Raw genomic sequence first — 12,979 nt, 5'->3', positions numbered from 1 at the left:
TGCTCAATCTCTAAAATAAACTAAACTAAATGAAGCTAAATTAAAACTTTCTGTGGCGTGCAATGCGAAAAAATCATAGCCATACAGCAGAGTATTAGGTCCTTTGGCTGATTATGACCACAGTCATACAGCATGGAAACAGGCCCTTCAGCCAACTTGTCCAAGCTGACCAAGATGCCCCATCTAAGCTAGTCCCATTTATCACTGTTTGTTCCATATCCCTCTCAACATTTCCTATCCATATACCTATCCAGATGACTTTTAAATGATGTTATGGTTTTTGCCTGTGGCAGCTTGTTCCATGTACCCACCACTTTCTGTGTGGAAAAAGTTGCCCCTCGGGTTCCTATTAAATCTTTCCCCTCTCTTCTTAAACCTGTGCCCTCTCGTTCTTGATTCTCCTCCTCTGGGGAAAAAGACTATGAGTTCATTTACCTGCATTTGATCTGTAGCCTGTGCTTTAGTGTTTTCTTCTACACCATGGGATAATCCCTCATGTTAAGGAAGTCATATAAATGCTAATTGTTATTGTTGTAATGCATGAGTTTGGATATATTGGGATGGAACTAGCTGTCACTGGGTCACTGCCTGCACTCACTTCTAACACAGAAAAAGATGTATGGAATACTATTTTCCCAATTAGACCCCATATCTGAGGGAGGATGTGCTGACATTGGAGAGGATCGAGAGGAGGTTTACAAAAATGATCCCTGGATGACTGAGTTGATGTATGAGGAGCGTTTGATAGCTCTGGGCCTGCACTCGCTGAGGTTTAGAACGATCAGGGGAATCTCATTGAAACTTACCGTATAGTGAAAGGCCTGGATAGAATGAATGTGGAGAGGATTTTCTAGTAGTGGAAGAGTCAGAGGGCACAACCTCAGAATAGTAGAATGGAGATGAGGAGTAATCTCATTAGCCAGAGGGTGGTGAACCAGTGGAATCTATTCCCACAGACATCGGTGGAGGCCAAGTCATTGGGTATTTTTAAAGCGGCGATTGGTATGTTCTGGATTAGTGAGGGTATCAAAGGTTACGGAGAGAAGGCAGGAGAATGGGGTTGAGAGGGAAAAATAGATCAGCCATGATTGAATGATGACGCACACTCAATGGGACAAATGGCCTAAATCTACTCCTATGTTTTATGATCTTATGAATTCCCAATGCCTTTTTTAGTATATGAAATACGTCCAAAATCGAAGACCTCGCATAAAGCCTCTTGTGATGAAACACATTCACCTGGGGAAGAAGGAACTAGTGTGTAGGAAAGAACTGCAGATGCTGGTTTAAATCAAAGATAGACACAAAATGCTGGAGTAACTCAGCGGGACAGGCGAGAAGGAATCTTCTGGAGAGAAGGAATGGGTGACGTTTCGGGTCGAGACCCTTCTTCAGTTTGAAGAAGGAACTAGCCCTGCTCTCAAAAACCTGACAACATATGACAATTTAAAAATTACACCCCTGGCATTCAAGTCTTTCACACATTTTGAATGCTTCTTACTGTAAAACAATTAAAAGTCGATTAAGCATTTAGTTTAGTTTAGTTTATTGTCATGTGTACTGAGGTACTGTGAAAAGCTTTTTGTTGCGTGCTATTCAGTCAGCAGAAAGACTATACATGATTAAAATCAAGCCGTCCATATTGGACAGGATAAAGTTTTATAAAATCCAATTAAAGATAGTCTAAGGGTCTGTTGGAACTGAGCTGATTGTGTGAATTATTTTTATGTTGGGAAAATGGGCAGGTCTTAAAGGGTAAAGAAGTTACATGGAGCATAGAACTGTACAGCAGAGGAACAGGCCCTTCAGCCCACAATGTCTGTGCTGAACATGATGCCAAGCCCAACCCTTATCTACCTGCATACAATCCGTATCCTTCAAGGCCACCAGCATAATCAAGGACGAGTCTCACCCTTCTTCTCCCCTCTCCCGTCAGGCAAGAGGTATAGAAGCGTGAAAACGCACACCTCCAGATTCAGGGACAGTTTCTTTCCAGCTGTTATCAGGCAACTGAACCATCCGCCTACCACCAACTAGAGACCTCATTGGAGACCCTCGGATTATCATTGATTGGACTTTATCCTGCACTAAACGCTATTCCCTTTATCTTGTATCTGTACACTGTGAATGGCTTGATTGTAATCATGTTTCCGCTGACTGGATAGCACGCAACAAAAAAGCATTTCATTGTACCTCGGTACACATGACAATAAACGAAACTAAACTAAACCAAACTTCCATCCATATCCATGTGCCTATGCAAAAGCTTCTTAAACACCACTATTGTATCCACCTCCACCACTACCCCCAGCAGTGCATTCCAGCCACCCACCACCCTCTGTGTAAAATACTTGCCTGTACGTCTCCTTTAAACTTTGCCCCTTTCACCTTAAAACTCGCTAGAATTTAGAAGATTGAGGGGGGATCTTATGGAAACTTATAAAATTCTTAAGGGGTTGGACAGGCTGGATGCAGGAAGATTGTTCCTGATGTTGGGGAAGTCCAGAACAAGGGGTCACAGTTTAAGGAAAAGGGGGAAGTCTTTTAGGACCGAGATGAGAAAAACATTTTACACACAGGAATTCTGTGGAATTCTCTGCCACAGAAGGTAGTTGAGGCCAGTCCATTGGCTATATTTAAGAGGGAGTTAGATGTGGCCCTTGTGGCTAAAGGTATCAGGAGGTATGGAGAGAAGGCAGGTATGGGATACTGAGTTGGATGATCAGCCATGATCATATTGAATGGTGGTGCAGGCTCGAAGGGCCGAATGGCCTACTCCTGCACCTATTTTCTATGTTTCTATGTTTCTATGACATTTCCATCCTGGGAATAAGGTTCTGACTATCTACACTATCATTTTATATACCACGATCAAGTCTCCCCTCCACCTCCGGCGCCCCAGAGAAAGTTGCAGTTTAATGTGAGAGAAAGTAATCTGAAGAACTAGCACAGGGCACTAACAAGAATTTGAATTAAAATAAACCCCACACAAATACGGTTAACAGAATATAACCTGGAAATTTGAAATGCGATTAAAGTAACGTTGTATGCAATGTTTTACAATTGGAATTAAGCCAGGGGTGAGGTTTGAAACCAGTGACAGGGGCTGCTGAGATACAGCAAACATATCTACAGATCCATGCTTGCCAAAAACATATCATTTCCTCAAGGCAATTTCTAGTAAGTGAGGGAATTCATTGACCGTGTCGATAAGAATAATGCCAAGCAACATTTCTGGCCTCTTAGATATGACGGACACGGGGAGGAGGTTTGGGAGGGAGGGGGGTTGGGTGGTGTGCAGAATATTTTGGAGGTTTACAGCCTTCTGGCGAAGGGGCCGCCTATTCTTGTCATTCTTGAGAGTGAACAGTGCCTGGAATACTGTCTGTTTATCAGACACGTCGTGGACTCGGTGTGTGTGTGTGTGTGGCCAGTTTACTCAACAGAAAACCACAGACCGCCACTCTTGACTTGGAGAGAATGGAGGCGGCTGGAATAAACTCTCACTGATCAGCGATGTCGAGGTTTTATTGCTGTCTCCGAGGCAGTCCGGGGTAAGAAAGAAGCTGTTTATTTGAAAGAAAGTGAAAATTGCAATGGTTTATTGAGCTGGGGGCAGGAGACTTCTTGCAAATCCCGCCTCTGACACACACACACACACACGCACACTGCCAGTAAGCAAGCAGGAACAACATAAGAGGGAGATGACTTTTATTGCACGGGGGCTTTCTTTGAGCAGCGAATTCTTATAGAAAAGATATACTTCAAGTTAAAATACAGGGACATTTTGTTTTGAGCGGGGTGGGAGTGTTTACGTTGGGATGAAGTCAGTGACATGAGCGATTTATTTTCACCAGATCAAGGTTCAAACGTTGAAGTTTCCCTGCACTTTATTTTGGCTCTGGTTCACTTTAAGGGAATGAAAGCAAGCGGCGTTACTTAAACTTGTAAACATGATATTCAGACTGTAACGGCGTGTGACTGTGACTGCTTAGCACCCCAATGGGTCTCACACTATCTGAAGTTTAAAAAAAAGTAGTAACCCATTTCTGGACCCAGACTTCTATGTACGAAATCTATCAGTCTCAATACACGATGTTCCTTGACATGCCAGTTATGCCAAGAGCAAATCCCTGTACAGAAGCAAATTATTTTTACCAGAAGAATGGGGAGAAGGCAGGAGAATGGGGGTTGAGAGGGAAAGATAGATAGCCATGAGGAGTAGACTTGATGGGCTGAATGGCCTCATTCTGTTCCTTGCACTTATGAACCGATGAAGGTTCAAACGATGAAGTTTGGCTCTGCACTTTATTTTTGAAGGGAGAAGTAGTATCAGCTTGATTAAGAGCCTCAAAGCCAGCGGAGTGGCCATAACTGTTTCCAGAAAGATGGAATATTGCCTCCGTGAATTCCGATCACACTGGTTAGATGCTGGAGTAACTCGGCAGGACAGGGGGGAGAAGAGATGCTGCCTGTCCCGCTGAGTGACTACAGCATTGTATGTCTATCTTCGGTGTAAACCTGCATTCGCAGTTCCTTCCTACACTTCCTGAACTTATAGCATGCTTTAATATCGATCAGGAGCATTTTGCATCGAAAACTCATGTGCTCTGTAGTTATTGATTAACTGGGACAAGCAACTAAAGTTCCCTTGCCCGGGAAGCGATAACTTTACAGGCACGCTGTTAACTCCGGCATTCCGAGGGGGGCAGAGATAGAACAACATTTCGGTTTAGATATTGTGGTAGACTGCGTGTGGTTTGTGAAAGAGCTAAACGGGTCAATGGCCGACAGGGTAGAGAGAGAGAGAAAGAGAGAGTATTGTTTCGCTGTGGTAGGGGGAGGGAAGAGTGAGTGATGTCCAGATGACAACCAGCTGACATCGCCATTAGGTCACAGTTGAAACTCATTCATCTTCCCTCATCCATCCTCACTCTTTCCTGAAAGTCTTTTTAGTCCCCCATTGAGTCATAGAGCTGTACAGAAGGGAAACAGGCCATTTGGACCAAAGATATTAGATGAGTAGGCTCCTCTAGTATCTTTGATTTGGACCTCTTGTATTGCAGAGAATTTTGAACGCAACCCAGACCATCTCACACACACACACCAACCTCCCTACAATTGCCTCCATTTACACCTCACACTGCCTCGGCAAGGCCACCAGCATGATCAAGGACGAGTCTCACCCCGTCACTCCCTCTTCTCCCCTTTCCCATCTTATAGAAGTGTGAAAACACACACCACCAGATTCAGGGACAGTTTCTTCCCAGCTCTTATCAGGAAAACTGAACCACCTAACCAACTAGAAAGCAGTCCTAAGCTACCGTTGACCTAATTTAATCAGACTTTACTTGACTTTATCTTGCACTAAACGTTATTCACGCTATTCCCTTTATCATGTATCTGTACAATGTGGATGGCTCGAATGTAATCATGTATTGTCTTTCCATTGACTGGATAGCATGGGTGAAGGTGTTTTGTGAAATGATCGGCCAGTCTGATCTTGGTCTCGCCAATATATAAGAGTCCACACTGAGGTCACCGACAATCCTTCCCAGGACTTATAGATGGCACGGTGGTGCAGCGTAGACTTGCTGCCTTACAGCACAAGAGACCCGGATTCGATCCTGATCACAGGTGCTGTCTGTGCGGAGTTTGTACGTTCTTCCTGCGACCTGCGCGGATTTTCTCTGGGAGCTCTGGTTTCCTCCCACACTCCAAAGACGTACAGGTTTGTAGGTTAATTGGCTTGGTACAATTGTAAATTGTCCCTAGTGTGTGTAGGATAGTGTTCATGTGCGGGGATCGCTGGTCAGTATGGACTCGGTGGGCCGAAGGGCCTGCTTCAGTGCTGTATCTCTAAACTAAAACTAAACTGAACTTCAGTGTGGTCTTGTTTAACCCAATTTAGCTGGTGACCAGATGAGATTCAGTTGAGTGGTTTCAGGCACTGATTTATTTTCTGCTTTGCCTGATTGAGACCGGGATCTTCCCAAAGTCAACTCAAGAACACAAAGCACCTCTGACCGACAGCACGCTGCCCCAGGAGTACAGCACACAACCTTTCTCTTCAGTGTTAGCCACTTAACTGCTTGAATTACCAGGTTGCTGATAATTACTTTCCAAGGAACAAACGTTTCTTGCCACCAGCGCTGAACAGCTGGTATCCTCTTCCTGGAGCCTCTCTGTTGATTTAACATGAGCAGAATTTCAAATATGAAGATGTTACATTTTGTTGGACGTTTGTGCATAGTATGGTTAGTAATGAAAATAAGCATGAAAATGTACTAATGAGACACAAACGCTTGCAACAATATTCTCTTGGACAAACAATGCTGGAGTAAGATAGTTGACATTTCATGTTTGGAGCCTTCTCCAGGAAAAGTTTTGGTGTAACTCATCTGGGCAGACATCATCACTGGAGAACATGGATATGTGAGGTTTCGGGTCGGGACCTTTCTTCAGACTCAGTTCTATGTTATCCAATTTTCTCTTCCACGTCCTGCATGCTAGAGGCAATTTTACAGAGGCCAATTAATCTACAAACCCACCAGTCTTTGGGATGTGGAGGAAACCAGTTGAGAAACGTCATCCTATTCTTGTTCTCCGGAGATGCTGCCTGACCCACTGAGTTACTCCAGTGCTTTGACTCGTGTTGTGTATTAGCCAGCATCTGTTGTTATTGTTGTTATTGTTAGGGGGTCGGATAGGCGTTTCTGTGGACGCAGTCGGGAGACCAGGATGGTGGTCTGCCTCATTGGTGCCAAGGTCTCGGACGTGTCTCAACGCATCCAAGATATCCTGAAATCAGAGGGAGAGGAGCCTCAGGTCGTGGTACATATTGGTACAAATGACATAGGTAAAAAAAAAAAGGGAAGAGGTCCTGAAGGGAGGATTTAGGGAGTTGGGAGGAGAGTTAAGGAAAAGGACCAAAAAGGTAACAATCTCAGGATTACTGCCTGTACCACGCGCCAATGAGAGTAGGAATGGAGCGAGGTGAAGGATAAATGCGTGGCTGAAAGACTGGTGCAGAGGGCAGGGATTCAAGTTTCTGGATCATTGGGACTTCTTTTGGGGAAGGTGGGACCTGTACAGAAAGGATGGGTTGCACTTGAACCCGAGGGGGACCAATATCCTGGCGGGGAAATTTGCAAAGGTCACTGGGGAGACTTTAAACTAGAATGGTTGGGGCGAGGGACTCAAATAGAGAAAGCTAGTAGACAGAATGGGAGGCAGGACGCAGAAAAGGGAAGCACTCGGACACAAGAGGAGAAAGAAAAAAAAGGAAATAAACAGAGAAGAAGAGACGGGGGGTTTCTTAAATGTGCATATTTTAATGCTTGGAGCATTGTAAGAAAGGTGGATGAGCTTAGAGTCTGGATAGACACCTGGAAGTATGATGTTGTGGCGATCAATGAAACATGGTTGCAGGAGGGCTGTGATTGGAAACTAAATATTCCAGGATTTTGTTGCTTCAGGTGTGATAGAATTGGAGGGGCAAGAGGTGGAGGTGTTGCATTGCTAGTCAGGGAAGATATTACAGCAGTGCTTTGGCAGGATAGATTGGAGGGCTCATCTAGGGAGGCTATTTGGGTGGAACTGAGAAGTGGGAAAGGTGTAGCAACACTTATAGGGGTGTATTATAGACCGCCAAATGGGGAACGAGAATTGGAAGAGCAAATATGTAAGGAGATAGCAGATATTAGTAGTAAGCACAAGGTAGTGATTGTGGGAGATTTCAACATTCCACACATAGACTGCGAAACACATTCTGTAAATGGGCTGGATGGTTTGGAGTTTGTAAAATGTGTGCAGGATAGTTTTTTGCAGCAATACATAGAGGTACCTACTTGAGGAGGGGCAGTGCTGGACCTCCTGTTAGGAAATGAGACGGGACAGGTGGCGGAGGTATGCGTTGGGGAGCACTTCGGGTCCAGTGATCACAATACCATTAGTTTCAATATAATTATGGAGAAGGTCAGAACTGGACCTAGGGTTGAGATTTTTGATTGGAGAAAGGCTAACTTTGATGAGATGCGAGATGATTTAAAAGGAGTGGACTGGGACATTTTGTTTTATGGGAAAGATGTAGAAGAGAAATGGTGGACATTTAAAGGGGAAATTTTAAGAGTACAGAGACTTTATGTTCCTGTTCGGTTGAAAGGAAACAGTAAAAATTGGAAAGAGCCCTGGTTTTCAAGGGAAATTGGACATCTTGTTCGGAAAAAGAGGGAGATCTACAATAATTATAGGCAGCATGAAGTAAATGAGGTGCTTGTGGAGTATAAGGAATGTAAAAAGAATCTTAAGAAATAAATTAGAAAAGCTAAAAGAAGATATGAGGTTGCTTTGGCAAGTAAGGTGAAAGCAAATCCAAAGGGTTTCTACAGCTATATTAATAGCAGAAGGATAACGAGGGATAAAATTGGTCCATTGGAGAAACAGAGTGGGCAGCTATCTGCAGAGCCAAAAGAGATGGGGGAGATATTGAACAATTTCTTTTCTTCGGTATTCACCAAGGAGAAGGATATTGAATTATGTGAGGTAAGGGAAACGAGTAGAGTAGTTATGGATACTATGAGTTTCAAAGTAAAAGAAGTACTGACACTTTTGAAAAATATAAAAGTGGATAAGTCTCCAGGTCCTGAAAGGATATTCCCTAGGACATTGAGGGAAGTTAGTGTAGAAATAGCCGGAGCTATGACAGAAATATTTCAAATGTCATTAGAAACTGGAATAGTCCCCGAGGATTAGCGTACTGCGCATGTTGTTCCATTGTTTAAAAAGGGTTCTAAGAGTAAACCTAGCAATTATAGACCTGTTAGTTTGACTTCAGTGGTGGGCAAATTAATGGAAAAGATACTTAGAGATAATATATATAAGCATCTGGATAAACATGGTCTGATTAGGAACAGTCAACATGGATTTGTGCCTGAAAGGTCATGTTTGACTAATCTTCTTGAATTTTTTGAAGAGGTTACTAGGGAAATTGACGAGGGTAAAGCATTGGATGTTGTCTATATGGACTTTAGCAAGGCCTTTGACAAGGTTCCTCATGGAAGGTTGGTTAAGAAGGTTAAACTGTTGGGTATAAATGCAGGAATAGCAAGATGGATTCAGCAGTGGCTGAATGGGAGAAGCCAGAGGGTAATGGTGGATGGCTGTTTGTCGGGATGGAGGCAGGTGACTAGTGGGCTGCCTCAGGGATCTGTGTTGGGTCCTTTGTTGTTTGTCATGTACATCAATGATCTGGATGAAGGGGTGGTAAATTGGATTAGTAAGTATGCAGATGATACCAAGATAGGGGGTGTTGTGGATAATGAAGAAGATTTCCAAAGTCTACAGAGTGATTTAGGCCATTTGGAAAAATGGACTGAAAGATGGCAGATGGAGTTTAATGCTGATAAATGTGAGGTGTTACACCTTGGCAGGACAAATCAAAATAGAACGTACATGATAAATGGTAGGGAATTGAAGAATACAGTTGAACAGAGGGATCTGGGAATAACCGTGCATAGTTCCTTGAAGGGGGAATCTCATATAGATAGGGTGGTAAAGAAAGCTTTTGGTATGCTAGCCTTTATAAATCAGAGCATTGAGTATAGAAGCTGGGATGTAATGTTAAAATTGTACAAGGCATTGGTGAGACCAAATCTGGAGTATGGTGTACAATTTTGGTCGCCCAATTATAGGAAGGATGTCAACAAAATAGAGAGAGTACAGAGGAGATTTACTAGAATGTTGCCTGGGTTTCAACAACTAAGTTACAGAGATAGGTTGAATAAGTTAAGTCTTTATTCTCTGGAGCGCAGAAGGTTAAGGGGGGACTTGATAGAGGTCTTTAAAATGATGAGAGGGATAGACAGAGTTGATGTGATCAAGCTTTTCCCTTTGAGAATAGGGAAGATTCAAACAAGAGGACATGACTTCAGAATTAAGGGACAGAAGTTTAGGGGTAACATGAGGGGGAACCTCTTTACTCAGAGAGTGGTAGCGGTGTGGAATGAGCTTCCAGTGGAAGTGGTGGCGGCAGGTTCGTTGGTATCATTTAAAAATAAATTGGATAGGCATATGGATGAGAAGGGAATGGAGGGTTATGGTATCAGTGCAGGCAGGTGGGACTAAGGGAAAAAAGGTGTTCGGCACGGACTTGTAGGGCTGAGATGGCCTGTTTCCGTGCTGTAATTGTTATATGGTTATATCTGCAGTTCCTTGTTTCTGCATGGCGACAACATTATTCGCATGAATAGAATGAGATAGATATCCACAATCGGAAGCTCTTCAGCTTTTAACCTAATGTCAAATTCTGAGCCACCATTCTCCCAACTGTTGCAAATGTCGTTCAGTCTTCTGAAGTTTAACCCCATAAACTCTCCTCGGTGATCCACCATTACACCTCCTGCTTCTACTAGAGGAGTGATGGAGGGTTGCACAGTGACACAGTGATAGAGTTGCTGCATTACAGCGCCAGAGACCCGGGTTCAATGCTGACTATGGGTGCTGTCTGTGGAGAGTTTGTACGTTCTCCTTGTGACCACATGGGGCTCCCTGGGTGCTCCAGTTTCCTCCCATTCCAAAGATGTGCAGTTTTGTAGGGTAGTATAATTTGTATAATTTGTCCCTAGTGTGTGGAAGAGAAATAGTGTATGGGTGATCACTGATGGATCACCCATACACCCACTGTGGACTCAATCCAAACTATAACCCATTGGATTGAAGTAAAAAATGAAAGGCATATTAAGTAGTAGAGAGAAGAAATTGCAGATGCTGGTTTACAAAAAGTAAAAAGACACAAAGTGCTGGAGTAACTCAGCAGATCAGGTAGCATCTCTGGAGAACATGGATAGGTGGCATTTTGGGTTGGGATCCCAGTACACAAGTTTTAACCTACGCACTACGAACAATTTTACAGAAGCCAATTCATCAACGCACCTGCAGGTCTTTGGACTGTGGGAAGAAACAGGAGCAGCCGGAAAAAACGCACGAGATCACAGGGAGAACGTAGAAATACCATACAGACAGCACCCGTAGTCGGGATTAAACACAGGTCTCTGGCACTGTAAGGCAGCAATACAACGGCTGTGCGACTATTCCGCAGTTTGTTTAAATAAACCAGATGTAAGCATGCAAGTACTTGATTACATTGTGACATTACCAATACAACTTCAATTAATAATTTGAACATCGAACTTCACAATGCCGGTGATAAAAACTTGTTTTTCCTTCTTTTTAAACAGGAGCTCACTGAGATAGTTTTTTCCATAAGCACTTCCTTTCTCTTTGCATTGTATTTCAGAACTCAGCCAAGATGGTGGGAGTTATACTATATTACACATTTATACACAAAGAATTGTATTTGATGCACACAGCTGCACTGCAAAAGAAAATAAAGATACCTACACATATGACTTTGAAATCAAATCAACATGGATAAGCTATTAACCTCTAATATAACCATGCACACGTATACACGCACATGCATTTAATACACGGAAATGTTTCAGGATACATGGTTAACCACTGAAGACTGAGATGAGTAGGATTTATTTCTCTGCCAGAGGTTTGTGAATCTCTGGAATTCTCTCCCCCCCGTGAGCTGTACTGGGAGGGAGGGGGTGGGGAGGGGGGATGGAATAGATTCAAGGCTGAGAAAGATATTTGCAATTCAGCAGAATTAAGGTTTATCTCGCCAAGTAGGAAATGGAGTTAAGGGTAAAGTTCAGATCAAGCACAATTTTAACAAATGGCAAAGCAGCCTTGTGGTAGACAATGGTGCAGCTGGTAGAGCTGCTGCCTCACAGCGCCAGAAACCCAAGTTCGAAGCTGACCTTTTATTGCTGACTGTGAGGAGTTTGCACGTTCTCCCCATGACCGCTTGGGTTTTCTCCGAATGCTCCGGTTTTCTCCCACATCCCAAAAACGTACGGAGTTGTAGGTTAATGAGCTTTTGTTTAATTGCCCCTAGTGTGTAGTGAGTGGATGCAAAAGTAGGATAACATCGAACTAGTGTCAATGTGTGCTTGATGTTCAACATGCAAGCAAAGAGCCGAAGGGCCTGTTCCATGCTGTATCTCCAACCTCCAAACTTCACACTAATAAAAAAGCTTGATAACTTTTACTGATAACCAATTTGCATTTCGATTTATTGGGCAGTGTGGTATCGTAGCGGTAGAGTTGCTGCTTTACCGCGCTATAGACCCGCGTTCAATCCTGACTATGAGTGATGTCTGTACAGAGTCTGTACGTTCTCCGTGTGGGTTTTCTCTCGGTGCTCCGGTTTCCTCCCACACTCCATAGACGTGCAGTTTGGAGATTAATTGGCTTCGGTAAAATTGCAAATTGTCCCTAGTGTGTAGGATAGTGCTAGTGTGCAGGGTGATCGCAGGTCGGCGTGGACTTGGTGGGCCGAAAGGCTTGTTTTCTCGTTGTATCTCTAAAGTCTAAAGAGAGTTAGAAGCTGGAGAAGTAAGATGGTAGACCTTAACACATGTTTTAAATTTAGCTGAATTTAAATGCTGAAGGAATGATGATGAGAATTAAATGCAAATTTCAGGCCAATAGTTCAGCATATTAACACAGTCCTGACACTACTTACTCAGAGAGAGGTCTGCTCAGGATTCAGATGAATAGATTTAAGCATTGAACACCCAGACACTGATCTTGTTTAAACTTTGTTACAACTTCATCACAATAAAGTAAAAAAAACAATTTATGTGACCATACATTGTAAACTCAATTATTGGCCAAACAATTAATCTTGTTTACACCTTCTTATCATTTAGCACAGAGCTGCTGTGATTGATGGCTTTATGATTCAACTTCTTGTCCAAATCCAAGATCAACTTTTGGATGGAGCAGGGCTCATTGTTATCGTTCTGTTATCTTAATAAAATTGATTAAACAAAGGAAAGTTATTTTTGCTTGGAAGGAGTTCTCCCAGAATATAGCCATGTTTATTTTAGCAACAATTCAAAAGTGA

General features: G+C 43.1%; 1 protein-coding gene across 3 annotated transcripts in view; it reads left to right on the top strand.

The window, feature by feature from the left end:
- LOC116978963 (uncharacterized protein KIAA1211-like) overlaps positions 1 to 12,979 on the top strand; it is a 94,746-nt gene that overhangs the window by 24,704 nt on the left and 57,063 nt on the right. For 2 of the 3 annotated variants that reach the window (XM_033030279.1, XM_033030278.1), the window contains exon 1: positions 3,348 to 3,554. The exons of the other annotated variant lie outside the window; for it this stretch is intronic. In XM_033030279.1, coding sequence (XP_032886170.1) covers positions 3,517 to 3,554 — 38 coding nt within the window. In that variant the 5' untranslated portion in view covers positions 3,348 to 3,516. Of the gene's footprint in view, positions 1 to 3,347; positions 3,555 to 12,979 lie in introns of those variants that run through there. 3 annotated transcript variants of the gene reach the window in all.

This window comes from Amblyraja radiata, chromosome 12, assembly GCF_010909765.2.
Source record: "Amblyraja radiata isolate CabotCenter1 chromosome 12, sAmbRad1.1.pri, whole genome shotgun sequence".
In the NCBI taxonomy this organism is placed as follows: Eukaryota; Metazoa; Chordata; class Chondrichthyes; order Rajiformes; family Rajidae; genus Amblyraja; species Amblyraja radiata.
This window is presented reverse-complemented; position numbering and strand designations above follow the sequence as displayed.